This window comes from Bos indicus x Bos taurus, chromosome 18, assembly GCF_003369695.1.
Source record: "Bos indicus x Bos taurus breed Angus x Brahman F1 hybrid chromosome 18, Bos_hybrid_MaternalHap_v2.0, whole genome shotgun sequence".
In the NCBI taxonomy this organism is placed as follows: domain Eukaryota; kingdom Metazoa; phylum Chordata; class Mammalia; order Artiodactyla; family Bovidae; genus Bos; species Bos indicus x Bos taurus.
This window is the reverse complement of record NC_040093.1, coordinates 19,355,868-19,377,219: the sequence shown is the minus strand read 5'-3', so window position 1 is coordinate 19,377,219 and position 21,352 is coordinate 19,355,868. Positions and strand designations below refer to the sequence as shown.

At 47.8% G+C, this 21,352-nt stretch overlaps 1 protein-coding gene across 2 annotated transcripts; it reads right to left on the bottom strand.

The window, feature by feature from the left end:
* Positions 1 to 21: 21 nt before the first annotated feature.
* PRODH2 (proline dehydrogenase 2) lies at positions 22 to 15,783 on the bottom strand. 2 transcript variants are annotated; one of them, XM_027514299.1, is made up of 10 exons: positions 15,508 to 15,781; positions 15,233 to 15,429; positions 15,003 to 15,141; positions 14,835 to 14,921; positions 7,468 to 7,548; positions 7,227 to 7,382; positions 6,961 to 7,127; positions 3,056 to 3,166; positions 2,328 to 2,413; positions 216 to 465 (listed from the first exon to the last, which is right to left on the bottom strand). In XM_027514299.1, exons 1-10 carry the CDS (start codon positions 15,679 to 15,681, stop codon positions 278 to 280), a joined length of 1,386 nt encoding a protein of 461 aa, XP_027370100.1. In that variant the 5' UTR covers positions 15,682 to 15,781; the 3' UTR covers positions 216 to 277. The 2 variants fall into 2 exon arrangements, with proteins under 2 accessions (XP_027370099.1, XP_027370100.1); XM_027514298.1 differs by lacking the exon at positions 2,328 to 2,413 and having other exon boundaries at positions 22 to 465; positions 15,508 to 15,783.
* Positions 15,784 to 21,352: the final 5,569 nt, after the last annotated feature.

The window sequence follows — 21,352 nt, the reverse complement described above, 5'->3', positions numbered from 1 at the left end:
GAAAATTCCCATGTCAGCCACTGACTGGTTGAGTAGAGCTGACCCCAGGCCCTTTGCAGGATAGACTGCCTCAGGGTTGGGGGGACCTCCTTAGTCTTTGATCAATGCCCTCGCTGTGCTCTAGGGTCATCTAAAGATCCTTCTTGAGCCACAGAGCCCCCGAACTTGGGCTGGCTGAGGTCAAGATGAGCCCTTCCCCAAAGAGATGGCTTTGGTGCAAGGCAGCTGCCTGGGCAACAGCTCAAGAACTTTATTGACCACATGACTCCTGGGGGTGCTAATGGGGGGATACCCTCAGGCTCCGCCCCAGCAGCCTCCGTCGAAGTTCTTGGCTGAGCAGCTCCTGTTCCCTGCGGGCACCCCGTAGTACACTTCGGTTCTCCTGGGCCCTCCGGATCAGGTAAGGGATCACCTCCTCCAGGGAGCCATAGGGGATGGACTTGTACACAGCATAGCCAGCCTGCCCTGGAGGGAGAGTATTGGCAGTGTGTGGGCTCAAGTTTGGCAAGAGGCTCCCATAGGCTCCATCTAGAACAGAGACTTCCATTTCTGAGAGCATGACAGATTAGGTGAGTTGGACAAAATCTCCCGCTGAAAAACTAAAACTCCTGGAGTAAACATTAAAATAAAAAATTCTCAAAGTTATAAAAATGCTGCAAAGAGAATAAAGTGAAAGTGAAAGTGAAAGTCACTCAGTCGTGTCCAGCTCTTTGCAACCCCATGGACTATACAGTCCATGGAATTCTCCAGGCCAGAATACTGGAGTAGGTAGCCCTTCCCTTCTCCAGGGGATCTTCCCAACCCAGTGATCGAACCCAGGTTTCCTGATTGCAGGTGGATTCTCTACCAGCTGAGTCACTAGGGAAGCCCAAGAATACTGGAGTGGGTAGCATACCCCTTCTCCAGGGAAGTCTTCCTGACCCAGGAATCGAACCGCGGTCTCCTGCACTACAGACGAATTATTTACCAACTGAGCTATTAGGGAAGCAAAGAGAATAAGGAATTTACTAATTCAAGAATTAAGAGAAAATGAGGGGCTTCTCTTGTGGCTCAGTGGTAGAGAATCTGCCTGCCAATGCAGGAGAGACGGGTTCAATCCCTGATCCGGGAAGACCCCACATGCCACTGGACAGCTAAGCCCACGTGCCACAAGTACTGACCCCACATGCTGTGACTACTGAAGCCCCCATGCCTAGAGCCCGTGCTCTGCAACAAGAGAAACTGCAATGAGAAGCCCGTGCACTGCAACTAGAAAGTAACCCCCTGCTCACCACAGCTAGAGAAGAGACCACACAGCAATGAAGACTTAGCACAGCCAAAAATAAATTTAAAAATTCTTTTTCTTGAAAAAGAGAGAGAACCCAGAGCAGAAGGATTACACGAGAAGCGTTTCTTTCCTGAGGGCAAAACTGAGTTTCTGTCTAATGACTTCAAAGTTAAGGGGGTACAGAAATGGAGGCCTAAAACCTGACCAGGATTAAGAGTTATAAAAGAGAGTTTCCCCAGATTAAGTGTGAACCCCAAAATCTAGACCCTCAAAGTAAGAGTTAACAAGAAGTCAACTCTCCCATAAGGAAGGTTGGCCTTGACCATAAACAGAGCAAGGAAGGAAACAGAAGTCCATCTCTGAGAAGTTGTGGCCATGGGTTGCATGCGTGTGTGCTCAGTCACTTCAGTCGTTGTCAGACTTTGCCCACAAGGCTATGGACTGTTAGCCCACAAGGCTCCTCTGTTCATGAGATTCTTCAGGCAAGAATACTGGAGTGAGTTGCCATGCCCTCCTCCAGGGGATCTTCCTGACCCAGGGATTGAACCTGCATCTCCTGCATTGCAGGCAGAGTCTTTACTACTGAGCCATTCTGGAAGCCCGTTACTGTAGGTTAGTCTCCTAAAATATTTGCAGCCCCAGTGTGGATCCTTGAGATATCTCAAGAAACCTCAAGCTGTGAATTTAGGGTACAGTGATTTTGTACCCCTTAGTGCCTGGCAGAAGAAAACATAAATCTTCTGGTCTCAGGCCCTGGGGAACAACACAGTAAAGATAACAAAGCAGACAGGAAACAAGATACCAAGATCAAAAACCAAGATACCAAGATCAAGACAAAAACAACAGCGCACAGACGCAGAGACATAGGCCCGCGAGGCCTTCAGATATGGGACAGACCTCTCTGAGGGCCTGCCACTGGGCTGGCTGCAGGCTGTTGATGGGAGCCTGGCCAGGCATCATCTGGGAATGGGAGAAGGGATCTGTTTGGGAGGGAATGGGGCTGGGGCAGGTTAGGTGGGAGGTGGGAGTAGGGGCTGGGAGGGACGGATCACTCACATACCCAGTGCCAAGGAGACATGGTCACACATCCCCAGAAGTTGTCCAAAGCAGACAGGCCCATCTGGAGGAATGCCCAGCTCCCACATGCTACAGAAAAGGTCACATCATCAATCCAGACAGTGGCTGGATCCCCCATGACACACTCATATGGCTCTTCTAGTTATTTGAATATTGAAGTATTTCCAAACTCACTGATAAATAACCATGGCTCTGGGACCTCTGAAAGCTCGCCCGTAAGTCTCAGCTCCTTTCCTGAAATATTTGGACTTCCCTGCTGCTGCTGCCAAGTCACTTCAGTCATGTCTGATTCTGTGCGACCCCATAGACGGCAGCCCACCAGGCTCCCCCATCCCTGGGATTCTCCAGGCAAGAACACTGGAGTGGGCTGCCATTTCCTTCTCCAATGCATGAAAGTGAAAAGTGAAAGTGATGTCGCTCAGTCGTGTCCGACCCTCAGCGACCCCATGGACTGCAGCCTTCCAGGCTCCTCCGTCCATGGGATTTTCCAGGCAAGAGTACTGGAGTGGGTTGCCATTGCCTTCTCCGTTGGACTTCCCTATTCCCCAGCAAATAAGGGGCAGTTCCTTGTTCAGCGGGAGCCTACAGGTGTAGCAGGAGTTAAATATTTTGAATATTCTCCCCAGACCCCCTTTGAACCTACTGGCCCCCACAGTCCCTCCCCTTGTCAACCACCCTTTGGGCGCTTATTTCCATTCCCCTACTTCATACCGCTTGGTTGCCTGGCGGACAGAGTCCTCATTGTGGGAAGCCACCATGAGGTGGCACATGGGGCCACGATGGGACACCTGGGTCAGCATCAGCTCCAGACAGCGGCTGTAACTGAAGGGAGATGAAGGATCAGCTTATGGCACCTGGTGAGTTAGGGTCAGGCCCCAGAGACCGGGGATTTATATCACCGAGGGGTAGGGTGCCTAAGGGCAAGGACCCTGAAGTCAGGAAGTACCTACATCCCACCTGCCTCAGCTGTGAGGGACATCTTCTTTCTGAGCCTTTTTTTTCCCTTGAACAACACACGTTCATCTGTTAGCATTGTTGTGGGGATGGAGTGAGATGAGGGTAGACCTAAAGTCTTTGGCACAATGGCAGTCTCACAGCAAAGGGCCATGTCACAGGAGATGACATTTACCCACTGACATTCACTTCAGCAACGTCTGCAGAGCAGGGTTAGCAACACCCCAAATGTCTGTAAGTGGGAGACTGGCTAAATGAACACCCAGAGGATAGTGGAGGGCCCCTGTAGGGGCAGGAACCGCCCCCCCATGATTGGATGGGGATGTGGGTGGAAGTGAGCTGTATCAGCCTGTTCATTTTTGTGTCTTTTTTTTTTTTTTTTTTGGCTGTGCAGAGAGTGGCAGGTGGGATCTTAGTTCTTCAACCAGAGATCAAACCCAGGCCCCTCAAAGTGGAAGCATGGAGTCCTAACCTCTGGGCCATCAGGTAAGTCCCCATTTTGATTTTTGAATCATGGGAATGTATTATTTATTTAAAATCTCTATTAAAACATTAATGGTACTATGCTGGAGAAGATGTGGAGAAATTGGAATTCTCCCACTGTGCTAGTGTGAGTCTAAAAGGCTGCAGCCACTTTGGGAAACCATCTGGCACTTCCTCAAAAGGTTAAACATGGAGTGACCATAGGACCCAGCAATTCCAGTCCTAGAGAGTTGGACTTTTAAGAGAATTTAAAATGTGCATTTACCAAAAAATATGTACATGAATGTTCATAGCAGCACTATCCACAATTGACAAAAAGTGTAAACAATGCAAATATCCATCAATTGATGAATGGATAAATCAAATGCGGCCTCTCCATACAATGGAATATTATTCAACCGTAACAAGGAATGAAGCACTGACACACACTACAGCATGGTTGAACCTTAAATACATTATGCTGAGTGAAAGAAGCCAGGTACGGAAGGTCATGTATTATGCGACTCCACTAACATGAGATGTCCAGAATAGACAAATCCATAGTGACAAAAAGTAGATTAGTGGCTTCCAGGGCCTAAGGGGATGGGAATTATGAGTGACTGCTAATGGATATTTGCATTAGTAAATTAGCAAATAGAAAGGGGAAAGGTGGAAGCAGTGACAGATTTTCTCTTCTTGGGCTCCAAAATCACTGCGTGATGATTGCAGCCATGAAATTAGAAGATGGTTGCTTCTTGGCAGGAAAGCTATGACAGCCCTAGACAGTGTTTAAAAAAGCAAAGACATCACTTTGCTGACAAAGGTCTATATAGTCAAGGATATGGTCTTTCCAGTAGTCGTGTACAGATGTGAGAGCTGGACTATAAAGAAGGCTGAGTGCCAAAGAAATGATGCTTTCGAACTGCGGTGCTACAGATGACTCTTGAGAGTCCCTTGGAAAGCAAAGAGATCCAACCAGTCAATCCTAAAGGAAATCAACCCTGAATACTCTTTGGAAGGACTGATGCTGAAGCTGAAACTCCAGTACTTTGCAAACAGCTGACTCACTGGAAAAGACCCTGATGCTGGGAAAGATTGAAGGCAGAAGGAGAAGAGGGTGACAGAGGATGAGATGGTTGGATGGCATCACTGATTTGCCCAAGTTCACTGGTCATGAACTTGGGCAAACTCTTGGAGATAGTGAGGGACAGGGAAGCCTGGCGTGCTGAAGTCCATGGTGTCTCGAAGAGTCGGACACAACTCGGCTGCTGTACAAAAACAGCTGATGAATATGGTTTGTTTTTGGCTGTGCCATGTCTGTCTGTCTGTCTGTCTGTCTGTCTGTTTGTTTTGCTTAAGGGTGTGGGACTTTAGTTCCCAGACCAGGGATCGAGCCCATTTCCCCTGCAGTGGACCCTCAGAGTCTTAACCACTGGACCACTCGGGAAGTCCTGGAGTTTCTTTTTGAGATGATGAAAATGTTCTGGAATTGGTGATGATGGCTGCAAAATTTAATGAATATACTAAAAGCCACTGAATTGTAGTTTAAAATAGCAAATTGTATGGTATGTGAATTATATTTCAGTAAAAAAAAATGATTCCAAATGATTAAGCCCATAGGATACAAATGTGCCTAGGAGGCTTCATGGGCTTTGGATGCAAGCTTAGCCTTCATGGCTTGGCCACTTTCTGTGGGAGCTTGGTAAGTCCCTGTGGCTCTACAGACCCCTCCTTGTCCGCTGGGAAATGGAATCAGGCTTTGAAAACTCCATGAGAACAGAGCCTGGGGTCCAGCTGGATTGCTACCGCAACCAGAATCCAACACTGATCTGAAACAAGTGATCAGCAAGTGTGTATTGAAAGAACAAATCTTTTCTTCTCAGGGCCATGAGATGGTGGCCCCAGGAGCTCAGCCATGTCTTGCCTGTGATTTGAGGTGTATCAGAATCAGGATTCTAGAGTCAGTCTGCATGTGCTAAGTCACTTCAGTCGTGTCCAACTCTGTGACCCGATGGACTGCAGCCCTCCAGGCTTCTTTGTCCGTGGGATTCTCCAGGCAAGAACAATGGAGTGGGTTGCCATGCCCTCCTCCAGGGGATCTTCATGACCCAGGGATCGAACCTGCATCTCTAGCATTGGGAGGAGGGCTCTTTACTGCTACTGCCACCAGGGAACCCAGTCTGCCAAGGCTCAAATCTTGGCACTGCCACTCACTAGCTTTGCAACCTTGGGTAAGAGATGTCACGTCTCTGAGCCTGTTTCATCCTCTGTGAAATAGAGAGAGAGCAATAGTATCTACTGCTTGGGGTCGTTTACTCCTTCATTCACCAGACCTGTACCGAGCACCTCCCATGGAGCAGCAGTGTTAAGCACTGAGGACTCAGCAGTGAACAAGTTAGAAAACCCTGCCCTCCTGGGCCCACGCTCTCATGGGAGAGAAAGACAATGAGCAACTGAACGCCAAAGCTCTGCTGCCAGTAAGTGCTGGGAGAAAAATCAATCCAAGAAGAGAGGGTGTGGTCTGTGTCAGTTTTTGGTAGGGAGGGCAAGAAGGTCCCCTGAGAAGGTCCCAAAAAGTAAAGACCTAAGAAGGTGAGTGACTGAGCCCTGCCACACGGCCATCTGGAGGGAGAAGGTTCTGGGCAGTGGGAACAAGAAGTGCAAAGTCCCTGGGGTCATCAAGGAGGCCAGTGTGGCTGGAGTGAAGTGAGTGAGGGGACAGGACTGCAGGCCACTGCAAGGATCTGGGGTTTATCGAGGGTGTGCTGGGAGCTATGGGAGGATTTGAACTGAGGAGGGAGATTTGACACAGGTATTAACAGGCTCCCCACTGGCGACAGGTTGGAGAGGGGTGACAGAGAAGGGAGCAGGCTGCTGTTCAGGTGGGAAGCGACAGTCTCCTGGTCGGGGAGAGAGAGTGACCTGTAGACGCACGTAGGTTGCTGGACACTGTGGGGAATGAGCTCTAATGGAAGGTTAGATGCTAATGCTCTTCCTCTCGAGGCCGGCAGAGGATGAGATGGCTAGATAGCATCACTGACTCAATGGATGTGAATTTGAGCAAACTCCAGGAGATAGTGAAGGACAGGGAAGTCTGGCGTGCTGCCAAGCCATGGGGTCACAGAGTCAGACACGACTTAGCTACTGAACAACCACAGCAACAATTATTCATCTCAGAGGCCGGCCTGCCCCTGTCCCACCTCTGACTGGTAGCCTCATAGTCAGGCTGAGTGGGATCTTCGGTTCCCTGGAGCCGGGCCGTCTCTCTCTCCTTGTCCAGATACGCCCCTCGTACCAACTTCACCCCAAAGGCCAGGCCAGCCCTGTCTGCGGCCTCAGCGTCCCGCCTCAGCCGCTCATAGGTGTCCTGGTGGAGCACATGGGCGGCTTCAGATCAAGGCGCTGGGACCCCGGCCTGCAGCCCCTTGTCCCCAAACACCCCCTATCCCCGGAGTGCACTACACACCTTCAGATAGGCCTGGTAAGTGTTCCACACCCAGGGCCCACCTTCCCCGGAGCTGTTCCAGCGCGTGGCCAAGGCAGCCACCAGCAGAGAGAGTGCCGGGTTCAGAGAGGTGTACTCGGCATCCACCAGGAGCCTCACGCGCTGGGCCTGGGCATGCTGAGGGTGAGAGGGACTGCGGTCGGGCCCCAGGGGTGACCAGCAAGCAGGCGCGGTGGAGGCAGGCCTCGGCCGAAGCTGTTACCTGTACCACCCGGTGCAAACGACTCAGGGAGGCCTGGAGGTGTCGTGTTTGCTCGGTGTTGAGGCAGGAGACCTGGAGGTCCTGGGGGGCAGGGGGGAGGCAAGGCGGCTCAGGCCTTCTGGACCCTTCCAGAGCCCAAGCCTCCTCTCCCCCACCAGCAGGCAGGGAAAAAAGTTTAGAAATTACTAGAAATCTGGAAAGCAGCTGTATCATATAGATACTATTTATTGAGGTATAATACATGGATGGACGGGCTTCCCAAGTGGTGCTAGTGGTAAAGAACTTGCCTGCCAATGCAGGTAAAGAGACGCCAGTTCTGTCCCTGGGCTGGGAAGATCCCCTGGAGGAGGGGACGGCAACCCACTGCAGTATTCTTGCCTGGGAAATCCCATGGACAGAGGAGCCTGGCCAGTTACAGTCCCGTGGGGTCACACAGAGTCGGACATGACTGAAGAGACTTAGCACGCACACTCACACACACACACACACACACACATGGGTTGAGAGCCCAGAATTTGAGTTTGAGTTTTGGCTCCACCATTCACTGTGTGGACTTGAACAAATGTAACCTCTCTGGGCCTCAATGTTCTCTGTAAAACGGGGATGATTATAGGATCTACCTCATTCAGTTGCTGCGTGGATAAAAATGGCCTGGCCATAAACAGGACAGGACAGGGCCAACATATGATAAGCACTCAGTGTTTTTGTTGTTTTGTGTGTGCCCAGTCGTGTCTGACTGTTTGAGACCCCATGGACCATAGCCCGCCAGGCTCCTCTGTCCATGGGATTTCCCAGGCAAGAATACTGGGGCGGGTTGCCATTTCCTACTCCAGGGGATCTTCCTGATCCAGGGATCAAACCCACGTCTCTTGCAACTCCTGCTTTGGCAGGCAGATTCTTTACCAGTGTGCCACCTGGGAAGCCCTAAGCACTCAATACATGTTGTTATTGTTATAATAATAGGTGACTTCAAATGCCATCTTATAATCTTCACAATGATCCTAGTAGGCAGATATTATTACAAGCTCCGTTTTCCAGTGAGAAAACCAAAGCTGGGAAAGTGAAGTGACTTGGAGTTAGCATCCAGGAACAGTAACCAGCTCCTAATAAGAGCCGTGAGTGTTACTTTGCATTAGTTTCTCAGGATGTCTCACTGCAACTCACAAGGCTCCCCTGGTCTGACCCGTTTATTCTACCTCCTCCCACCCTTCGCCTCGCTCACTGCTCTCTGGCCTCGCTGGCCTCCTGGCTACTCTTGGAACATGCCAGGTACCTTCGCACCTCAGAGCCTTTGCTCTGGCTGTTCCTTCCACCTGGAACACTGTTCCCCTAGATGTCCATCCACCCGACTCCAACCTCTCAGCAGGGTCTTTATTTTCTCTGGTTTGAATTTGCAACTCCCTAGCTGGGGCTTTCCCTTCCCCTTCCTTAGCCTTATTTTTCCCTACAATACTCGTTTTTTAAAAATTAATTTATTTATCTGGCTGCGCAGGGTCTTAGTTGCAGCATGCAGGATCTTTTAGTTGTAGCACTTAGCTGTGAGATTTGGGATCTAGTTTCCTGACAGGGATCTGATCTGCGCCCCCTGCATTAGGAGCATGGAGTCTTAGCCACTGGACCACCAGAGAAGTCCTTGTTGTTGTTCGGTCGCTGTCATGTCTGACTCTTTGCAAGCCCATGGACTGCAGCACACTAGGCTTACTTGTCCTTCACTATCTCTCAGAGTGTGCCCAAACTCATGTCCATTGAGTTGGTGATGCCATCCAACCATCTCATTCTACAATGCTTATTTATACTTGTTACATATCCACTTTGAGGTTTTTTTTAATAATTAAACATTTTTCACACACTTATGAATAGAGTGAAGAGAGGGAAGTGTGTTTCTGTGTCTGTCTCTGCACCAGCCTCCACATCTGAATCCAAGATCACTTCTAATAAACAGGAACCTTTCAGAAGAGCTCAAGTGAAAAGGCAGTTTACTAATACAGGAAGACTCTCAGAACCCAATTTCTAATGTATGTACTTCATCTGCATTAATTTCTGTGATTCCCTAAAACAATTAAGGAAACATAATTTCCAATTTACAAATAAGGAAACTGAGACCCAGAGGGTAACTTAAAACCTTTAAAAAGATCGAATTTCCTGGCTGGGTGCACTTGCGCCCCCTCCCCACCACGTGACCGGCAGCCAAGCAAGTCTGCACTCAGCTTTGGGTTTTTGTCTTAACTTTTTATTGGACTTTTTCTGGCTTTTATTGTTGCTTTTTGGGGCTTCCTTGATGGCTCAGTAGTAAAGCATCCACCTGCCAATGCAAGAGACTTGGAGACACAGGTTCAGTCCCCGGGTTGGGAAGCTCCTCTGGAGGAGGAAGCGGCAACTCACTCCAGTATTCTTGCCTGGAGAATCTCATGGACAGAGAAACCTGGTGAGCTACAGTCCATGGGGTCTCAAAAGAGTCAGGCAAGACTGAGCACAGCACAGCACACATAGCTGCCTTACAATGATGTGTTAATTTCTGCTATACATCTAAGTGAATCAGCCATACATATACATACTGTCCTTTTTTGGATTTCTTTCCCATGTGAGTCACCATAAAGCATTGAGTAGAGTTCTCTGTGCTATACAGTAGGTTCTCATTAGTTATCTACATTACATATAATACTGTATATGAATGCCAGAAGAAATATCAATAACCTCAGATATGCAGATGACACCACCCTTACGGCAGAAAGCAAAGAAGAACTAAAGAGCCTCTTGATGAAAGTGAAAGGGGAGAGTGAAAAAGTTGGCTTAAAACTCAACATTCAGAAAACTAAGATCATGGCATCCATTCCCATCACTTCATAGCAAATAGATGGGGAAACAATGGAAACAGTGAGATACTTTATTTTCTTGGGCTCCAAAATCACTGCAGATGGTGGCTGCAGCCATGAAATTAAAAGACACTTGTTCCTTGGAAGAAAAGTTATGACCAACTTAGATAGCATATTAAAAAGCAGAGATATTACTTTGCCAACAAGGGTCCATCTAGTCAAAGCTATGGTTTTTAGTGGTCATGTATGGATGTGAGAGTTGGACTATACAGAAAGCTGAGCACTGAAGAATTGATGCTTTTGAACTGTGGTGTTAAAGACCCTTGAGAGTCCCTTGGACTGCAAGGAGACCCAACCAGTCCATTCTAAAGGAGATCAGTCCTGAATATTCATTGGAAGGACTGATGCTGAAGCTGAAACTCCAGTACTTTGGCCACCTGATACAAAGAACTGACTCATTTGAAAAGACCCTGATGCTGGGAAAGATTGAAGGCAGGAGGAGAAAGGGATGACAGAGGATGAGATTATTGGATGGCATCACCAACTCTATGGACATGAGTTTGAGTAAACTCTGGGAGTTGGTGATGGGCAGGGAAGCCTGGCATGCTGCAGTCCATGGGGTCGCAAAGAGTCAGACACAACTGAGCAACTGAACTGAACTGATATATGTCAATCCCAATCTCCCAGTTCATCCTACCCCCCGCCTTTGGTATCCATACATTTGTACTGTATATCTTTGTCTCTATTTCTGCTTTGCAGTAGGTTCATCTGTACCATTTTTCTAGATTCCACATGTATGCGTTAATGTACGATATTTGTTTTTGGCTTTGATTTGAATGATTGTCTCTTGCAAGTAAGTGCCTCAAGGACATATATTTTGTTTATCTTGATCACCACCCCCACCCCACAATGGACATGAGTTTGAGCAAGCTCTGGGAGATGGTGAAGGACAGGGAAGCCTGGTGTGCTGCAGTTCATGGGGTTGCAAAGAGTGAGATATGACTGAGTGACTGAACAACAGTCTCCACCCCTGGCATAGCACCTGGAACATAGTACATGTTCAACAGACATTTAAGGAATTGTTAGACATTTGTAACAGGGATCTTCCCTGGTGGCTCAGACGGTAAAGAATCTGCCTGCAGTGCTGGAGACCTGGGTTCAGTCCCTGGGTCGGGAAGATTCCCCTGGAGAAAGGAACGGCAACCCACTCCAGTAATTCTTGCCTGGAGAATTCCATGGACAGAGGAGCCTGGTGGGCTACAGTCCATGGGGTCGCAAAGAGTTGGACATGACTGGCTAATGCACACAGTTCTTGGTCTTCTTATGGGGATTCCACATGAATGTGAGCTTCTGGTGACTCAGGGAGTCCAGTTGGGTTCAGAGAAATGGGAAAGTTAAAAAAGAGGAACAGGTGGAATTCTGTTATGGCCAACAGGACTCCTTCCCAGGCAGCGCTAGTGGTAAAGGATCTGCCTGCCAATGCAGGAGATACAAGAGATATGGGTTCAACCCCTGGGTTGGGAAGATCCCTTGGAGGAGGGCATGACAACCCACTCCAATATTCTTGCCTGGAGAATCCCATGCATAGAGGAGCCCGGAGGGCTACAGTCCATAGGGTCACAAAGAGTTGGACACAACTGAAGTGACTTAGCACACACACACACACTCATGGCCGACAGGATGGATATGGATGGATATGGACCGCATCTTGGGGAAGAAGACTCTCTCCAGCAGGAGGGAGGAGCAAGGGGCACCTACCTGCCCAGTGCGTCTCCCCAGTCAGGGAATCGTCCCCCGCTGTGGGGCAGCGTCCGGGGGAGTTCTGGGGTGTGTGCAGCTGGTGGAGCCATCACCCTCACAGGGGGCCGACCGGGCCCTCATTTACCCTTCACCACCGTCTGAGGTGGCGACTACTGTCACCCCCATTTTACGGGGGGAAGCAGAGGTCAAGACACAGAGAGGTGAAGTTACTCATCTAAAGTCACACAGCTTGACCTAGGATTTAAACCTCAGCTTCTCCAGAACCTGAGTACTTAACAGTCACCATGTACACCCACCCACAGGCAGAGAGGAAATGCTTCCCTCAAATATATGTAAAGCCGTCAGGACAGTGTGCGGCACGTTGTGAGTGGTCAGTAAGCTCTCTACCGTTAATACGTTGTTCCAAACTCACCTGCTTCATTTATTTATTCATTCATTTGACATGTTTTTCACATCCTGTCTAGGTGCTAGGGCCTGGGATGTGACCGTGAACAGGACAGTCATAAATCGTGCTGGGGAACCGGTGACTGTGAAGACCAAGGATGGGTGGGGGCTGGGATCTGGGGTGGGGATGGCAGGGCGGCTCTGACATGGGGACAGGAAGAAGGGACAGCTCTAGGGAGACACAGGCCAGTGTGGGACCCAGTGGGTGTGAGAAGTCTGGGGGACGCCCAAGGGGAAGTTTGGTGCAGGGGGAGGGTCAGGGGAAAGGCTGGGCCTGGAGACAGGTGGGCATCATTAGTGCAAACCGGGGAAACTGAGGCTGAAGGGGTGGGTGAGAAGGCCCTTTCGAGGAGAGTGAGGAGCAAGCCTGGGCTTCACCCTGGGGAACCTCCATATTTGAGTATCAGGCAGAGTAAACTTAACGAAGACTGAGGATGAGCCGGGAGCGATGGAAAATGAGGAACACCAGGTCTGATGGTGTTGGGGAAGACAAGGGAAGTGAGGGACACAGAAGGAGCAGGGCCCCTTTGTCATCGTGAAGATGCCAGCCTGGCAAGGGTTTTCGTCCTGAAAACTGCCCTGGGAAGACATTACTACCATTGCCACATGTGAGTGAAAAGCTCATGAAGGGGTGAAGCTTGTTATGCTCCAAAGCTGATCCTTTAAGCACGGCTTCGATGTGTTCTGTGATGCATTAAAAAAAAATTACAAATTAAAAAATAAACATCAGCAGTTATTTGGCGGTGATGGAGACTCAGAGGCTACCTGGGTGCCCATCCCAGGAGAGGTAAACCCGGCGGCCAGAAGCCCAAATTAGAAACAATGGATTAGGACTTCCCTTGTGGTTCAGGGGTTAAGAATCCGCCTGCTGATACAGCGGATGTGGGTTTGATTCCTGGTCTGGAAAGACTCCACATGACTTGGAGCAACTAAGCCCGTGCACCACAATTACTGAAGCCCAGGCACCCTAGAACCCGTGCTCCGCACCAAGAGAAGCCACCGCAGTGAGGAATCCCACGCACCACAGTTAGAGTATCCCCTACTCTCCCCAACTAGAGAATGTCCAAGCGCAGCAATGGAGACCCAGGACAGCCAAAAAGAAAAACAAGTAATTAAAAAAAACACAGTGGATTAGATGTATACAGAGATGATTGGAGGCATCTAAAAATCAGAGTGCTCAGTGGAAAAACGTAAGAAACAGGACGCAACAGATAACATAATGTTGTTTAGTCACAAAGTTGTGTCTGACTCTTTATGACCCCATAGACTGTGGTGTGCCAGGCTTCTCTGTCCTTCACTATCTCCAGGAGTTTCCTCAAACTCATGTTCATTGAGTTGGTGATGCTGTCTAACCACCTCATCCTCTGCCGCCTCCTTCTCCTCCTGCTCTCAATCTTTCCCAGAATCAGAGTCTTTTTCAACATAATGATGAATGTTACTTGTAGATATTTAAAACTATACCCAACCCCAGATTGATGGAGAAGGGCACAAGGGGACTTTCTGCAGGGATGGAAATGTTCTGTACTTTGATAGGGATTGTAGTAGCTCCAGCGTGTATTTGTCAAAGCTCATCAAAAGGTACATTTACAATGTATGCATCTCACTGTGTATAAATTTTACCTGAAAAGAAATGACTGCTGAGCTCTAGTTGGTGATATGCATTCTGAAGCATTTGAGGGGAGAAGCGTGCTGATGTCTGCAAATTACTTTGAAATGCATCAGAAAATAAGATGGGTGGATGGATGGATAGAGGAATGGATATGATTTTAAAGGAACAATAGCAGGTGTTCACCATAAAATTCTTTTGATTTTTCTGTATGTTTGAAAATTTTCATAATAAAATGTTGGAAAAATATGCCCCCAAATAGCATATATTTGTCAAAACCACATCATGGTAACAAAGAGATGTATATTATACAAGGTGAAGTGATTACTGATGGCGGGGAAGGTAGAAATAAGATACAGAAATAAAGAATAAATGAAAGAACAAACGAGTAAATGAATGAACCAAAACCCCACTGGTCTAATCATAGCTTCTAGCTAGTTAGCATACACTAGCGTAGCTAAGTTGATTGAAAAAATATTGGTTACTTTTTTATTGGTAAAGAGCTACTGTCTTAATTGATCCTACTAGAGCTCCCAGCTCCCAGGCCCCTAGCCTAGAATCCCCAGGTGACCCATATTCCGGTTACTCTCCAGCCATGCCCCAGGGCAGTAACCCCATTTATTCTGATAGTTCGAAGCCTGGGAAGTAGAGATAGTTAAATATTTAGAACATTCCGCTGGCTGGTGTCTGCTGCCTCTGCACTCCCCACCAACCATTCCTCTCCCCCAACCTGTGGTCCTTACCTGTCCAGAGTCCATGGCTTCTGCCAGCCTCTTGGGGCTCAGCTCCAAAGAATCCCCTGGCCTTAGGACCCATGAGGTGAGCTGCTTCTGGAATGGGATGGAGGGTGGGGCGGTGAGGGGGACCTGGTGGGCAGCCGCCCCTCCCCTCCCACCCGGCCCACCCCTTACACAGAGCCGAGTGCTCATCAGCGCCGTCATCTTCAGCTGCATCAGGGCATTTCCTGTTGGGTCAGGGGTCTCCAGGAGGCCTCGTGACAGGTCCACGCATCGCAGCATCGCACTGAGGTTCCCTTCATACCAGGCCTCGCTGCCCAGCCAGCAGGCATCAGGGCTGGGAGCCCACTAGCCCCCTTCCCACCAGCCTCCCGGCCTCCCTGGTTCCGGGCCCCCCTACTCACCCCGTCTTGACAGCCGAGTCTGGCTCCTCCTCAGTGGGCACTGCCAGCAGAGGCCGCAGGCCTAGGTTCTGGAGCTGTAGGACACAGCTCCTCACCTCCTCGGCGGTCTCACCAGCCACAAACTGCCCGTAGATGGATGCTCGGAGAAGCGCACCGGAGAGCCAGGAGCCCAGGAGTCGCTGAGACCAGGCTTGGAGCTGGGGTGACAGGGAGCAGGGGCTCAGAACCAGGCCCCAGGAACTTCCTAGGCTAGTCCCCCCAGGATTGCTGCTCACCGCCAGGCCATGGGTGACCAGAGGCGGCCAGGCACACAGCCGTAGCACCAGCAAAGCCCGGGTCAGTTCTCCCGTGCTCTTGAGGTGGAAGGCCCCACCATCAAAGCTGAGGGGCTGCCAGCTCCCTGGGGAGGGGCCAGCTCGGGAGCGGAGCACACGACAGGTCTGAAGCATCAGGAATCCTTCACCACTTCCACACTGGAGCAGGGGGCTTTGGAGGCAGCTGGTCTACCCAGTGCCCCTTGCCCGGCCAGGGACAGTGACTGATTAACCAGACAGTAGCCAGGGAAAGGCAAATCTTTAGGATCACAGACTCCTTGAGGGGCAGTTAATTATTAACTTACAGGGACATAGTTCAGAATAATGGGGACAGGAAAGGAAAGCCCCCCTCAAAACCTCAATGACCCTCAGCATAACAGCTCACAATTATTAGTCACCCATCATATGCCAATGGGTATTAAGTCAGAGCGCTCTGGGAGCCAGGCCGTGTGGCTTTGTGATCTTGGGAAAGTTATTAAACATCTCTTGTTGCAATTGCTTCATCTTAAAGTGGGAGAGAGTGTAGTTTGCAAATACACCTCATCTTTATCTGTTCTATATTAAGCATATATCCTAGAGAACTTGAACATGGACATCAGGAAACATGTACAGGAAGAAATGTTCACAACAGTAGTTTTTTCAATAGCCCTAAATGGAAGCTCCCCACATTTCCATCAGCTCAAGAATGGAGAAACACACCGTGGTAGATTCATATGACAGACTACTATACAGCAATGAAAAGGGGTAAACTACTGATGCCTGCAACCACACAGATGAATCTCACACACATGTTGCGTGAAAGAAACCAGACACCAAACAGGACATGCTGTCTTATTCTAGTCAATAAACTTGAAAGCAGGGGTAATGAAATGGCCATATCGTGTGTGGGAGCATGGGTGCATACCTGGATGGTAAAACTATGAAGAAAAGACAAGCAAGGAAATCATAATCACAAAGACCAGAAAGGGATCAGAGGAGTTGTAACCTGGTGGGGTCTCATGGGGGCTTCTGTGCCCTTTTTTCATAACCTGATAATGATTCACAGTTGTTCATATTGTAAGGGTTTTAAAATATATTCTTATTTTCCCTCCCACCCACTATCAAGATTGAAGTGGGGAAGTTTGCTTAGTATTTATTTGGCTGTGTCGGGTCTTAGTTGCAGCACTTGGGACCTTTAGTTGTGGCATGTGGGATCCAGTTCCCTGACCGAGGGTGGAACCCGGGCCTCCTGCATTGGGAGGGCGAAGTCTTAGCCACTGGACCACCAGGGAAGTCCCTAAACTTTTCTTTTAGTTACATGTACAGTTTTAAAAATTATTTAAAAATTAAAATAGCCCAAAAGGAAATGAAGTGAAGCTTTCTCCAACTTCTCAATCTCAGTCCCTCAATTTCATGCCTCCAAGGCAATGAAGTATCCTTGGAGAGGATCAGTTCAGTTCAGTTCAGTCGCTCAGTCATGTCTGACTCTTTGCGACCCCATGAATCGCAGCATGCCAGGCCTCCCTGTCCATCACCAACTCCCGGAGTTCACTCAGACTCACGTCCACCGAGTCAGTGATGCCATCCAGCCATCTCATCCTCTGTCGTCCCCTTCTCCTCCTGCCCCCAATCCCTCCCAACATCAGAGTCTTTTCCAATGAGTCAACTCTTCGCATGAGGTGGCCAAAGTACTGGAGTTTCAGCTTTAGCATCATTCCTTCCCAGGGCTGATCTCCTTCAGAATGGACTGGTTGGATCTCCTTGCAGTCCAAGGGACTCTCAAGAGTCTTCTCCAACACCACAGTTCAAAAGCATCAATTCTTCAGCGCTCAGCTTTCTTCACAGTCCAACTCTCACATCCATACATGACCACAGGAAAAACTGTAGCCTTGACTAGACGGACTTTTGTTGGCAAAGTAATGTCTCTGCTTTTCAATATGCTATCTAGGTTGGTCATAACTTTTCTTCCAAGGAGTAAGCGTCTTTTAATTTCATGGCTGCAGTCACATCTGCAGTGATTTTGGAGCCCCAAAAATAAAGTCTGACACTGTTTCCCCATCTATTTCCCATGAAGTGATGGGACCAGATGCCATGATCTTCGTTTTCTGAATGTTGAGCTTTAAGCCAACTTTTTCATTCTCCACTTTCACTTTCATCAAGAGGCTTTTTAGTTCCTCTTCACTTTCTGCCATAAGGGTGGTGTCATCTGCATATCTGAGGTTATTGATATTTCTCCTGGCAATCTTGATTCCAGCTTGTGCTTCTTCCAGCCCAGCGTTTCTCATGATGTACTCTGCATATAAGTTAAATAACATTTGGAGAGGATAGTTTGTGCATAAAAATGCACCTATATAACTCCTTTTTATATATAAATGAGAAAATATTATTTGTCCCTTTGCACATTGACTTTTTTTTACTTAATGTATTTTGAAGAATTATGCTCATCTCAGCACATATAACTATATCTCAAGTTTGAAAGCTTTTATGTTATTTCTTCCTTTAATCTTTTGTAGATTTCACCAGTGAAGCCATCTGGTCCTGGAGCTTTCTTTGTGGGAAGGATTTTAATAATAAGTTCAATTTCTTTAATAAAGATAGGGCTCTTCATATTTTCTGTTGCATCTTGGGTTAGCTCTCATATGTTGTATTTTTCAAGGAATTGGCATTTCATCTAACTTGTCAAAGTCCTTGGCACAAAGTTGTCATAATATTCTCTTTATACCCTTTTAAGGGTAACAGAATTTTTTAAATATCATTTTATTTATTTATTTTTGGCTATGCTGGGTCTTTAGTGCTGCACAGGCTTTTCTCTAGTTTCAGCGAGCAGGGGCTACTCTTCATTGCGGTGCCTGGGCTTCTGTTGTTGTAGAGCATGGGCTCTAGGGTGTGTGGGCTTCAGTAGTTGTGGCTCAGAAGTCCTGGAGCACAGGCTCAGTAGCTGTGGTGCACGGGTTTAGCTGCTCCAGGGCAAGTGGGATCTTAACCAGACCAGGGACCGAACTCGTGTCCCCTGCATAGGCAGAAGGATTCTGAACCACTGGCTCACAGGGAAGTCCCAAGAGAAGATATTTTATTTCTCAGCTCGCAGGTCTTACTTTTTTCCCCTTTGCTTATTCTTAAGGAGATAGGACCAAACAGCAGATGAGTTGTTTTCATTTGTGAATCTCAAAGGTTAATGGTGATAGAAGGAGATTATTGAACAGAGAAATAATTTGCTCCTTTCTCAAATTAGGCATAGGTGAGCCACACTTAAGTTGAACCAGTGATGTGTGTGGTTGTTTTCTATTTTCTATTTTGGAAATAGGAGGAATTTCCTGTTAGCAGGAGGAATAAAACCCACTCTCTGACTTCTGGCATTGTGTTAACCAGTCAGGAGAATTTAGTTCTTCTCCCAGGGTAGAGATGTCGGGGGTGCACTGGGGTGTGGTGATGAGATTATCAGTCTGATGTTGATATTTACATGTGTGAAAAGTACAGAGTGTCCCAAGATGGGGCAATCCAGAACTAGGGGTGAATTCTTTAGGGTTATTGAGCAAGAGGGATGAGAAATGGAAAGTCTCATCTGTAGTTAACCTTGAGGTCTGTCCTAAGAGAGAAGCTTCCAGTAGCCTTGGAGGAGCTTAAGTGAAGCTCCCAGATGGTCCTTCTGTGGGTGATGGTCCTTCAGGGTGAGAGTGAAAGAAGCTTTAATACTAGCTCAGAGGCGGGGCAAGAGTTCTAAGTGGGAGGCCCGTCCTCAGAGTCCTCTCATTGGCTCTGACTGGACCACCTGGTGAACCCTAAGCCAATCACTGGGCTTGGAAAATTAGACACTCTGGTTGGCCAGTTCTGAGAGCTATGCCTATTGGTGGAGATCCAGGTAGAGCGGGAGCTTGGTACAAAATATATCCGAAGTAGGGGATCTAGGCACTGATGCTTCCCAAGAGAAGACTGCATATCACCAGGAAAAGGGTGAATAAACTCTGGATGACAGAACAACTGAGCTCATGAGTGATTCTGATGGTTCTGGGAGAGAATACATAAACTTAGAAAAGAGATTGGCGTGTGGAAACAGCTCATAAATGCTGTTCATCTGTTGTTGTTTCAACTGTTCAGTGGCTTCCTATCACCCAGAGGATAAACTACAATCCTTCATAATATATCTTTGCCCATCTCACCAACCTCAACTCCTACCACTCCCTGTTATTCTCCAGCCTCAATTTTAGGAAAATCCCTTCCCACACTGTTCCTGCGGTCCTCTACGTCTGGATGCCCTACACAGCTACTTCGCCTTTAATATTGGGACTCAGTGACCACAACATGCAGAAGACACTCTCTACCACGACACAGACAGTCTGAGCTCCAGATCCCAATACACAACCAATCTGGTGTATGGAGTCTTCTCAAACGGGCCGGTACTGCCCCCTGGTGGGAGTTTCGGGAAATTGCCTGGACGTTCTTGGTTGCCGCACGAGCGCGGAATTAATGCTTTCAAATTGTGGTGTTGGAGAAGACTCTTGAGAGTACCTTGGACAGCAAGGAGATCAGTCCGTCCTAAAGGAAATCAACCCTGAATATTCATTGGAAAGACTGATGCTGAAGCTGAAGCTGCAATAATTTGGCCACCTGATGTGAAGAACTAACTCATTGGAAAAGACCCTGATGCTGAGAAAGATTGAGGGCAGGAGGAGAAGGGAGCGACAGAGGATGAGATAGTTGGATGGCATCACTGACGCAATGGACATGAGTTCGAGCAAGTTCCAGGAGATGATGAAGGACAGGGAAACCTGGCATTCTGCAGTTCATGGGGTTGCAAGGAGTTGGACATGACTTATCCACTGAATAACCACAGACATTCAGAGGCCAGGGTCAAGGCAGGCTGAACACTGCGTCTGCAGCCTCAACAACTTGAAAACATCTTTAAAAGCATTCATATGGGTACAAAGAAAAGTTTATAATTATCTAAAATTAATATAACACAAATACACATGCATGCATATTTTGGGGATGGTTTAAAGTATACTTTTTTCTGAAATGAAACTGTATCATAAATAGAATGACAAATATAATTTAGTATTTGTTCAGAATGGTACCAAGGGTTGTTCGCCATATCAGAAAAATCATAATACCATCTATGAGATATACTGTAAAAAATTTAAAGTATAATACAGAGAAAGAAATATGCATATAATCCCAAGTATTCAGTGTGATAAATTTCAGAAAGTGACAACACCTGTGTGACTAGCAACCAGGTCAAGAAACATTATCAGTCCCCTAGAAACCCTCCTGGGGTCCCTTTCAAGTCACTGTTTCCCTCTCCCCCAAAGGAAACCAGCTTTGCCATAAATCAGTTTTGACTTTTTAACTTTAAAGAGTTGAAATCATACAGTATATTCTCTTTTGAGTCTTTTGGATTCAATATTGTGTTTGTGAGGTTCAACCATGTTGTCAGTCAGTAGTTCATTTATCTTCATTGTCGTAGTATCTGTTGGATGAATATACAATTTAATTGGGCTTCCCTGATAGCTCAACAGTAAAGAATCTGCCTGCTGAAGAAGGAGACGTGGGTCAGGATCTTCCTGGGTCAGGAAGATCGCCTGGAAAAGGAGATGGCAACCCACTCCAGTATTCTTGCCTGGAGAATCCCATGGACAGAGGAGCGTGATGAGCTACAGTCCATGGGGTCACAGTCAGACATGACTTAGAGACTGAGCATGCACGCATGCGTGTGTGTGTGTTCAGAATTAGTAGATACAGCCAGTTTGGCAAAATGGTTGTATTGATTTACACTCCCATAAGCACATGCTTTTTCCTGACCATTTTTGTTTAGTTTTGTTTTTCTTTTTTC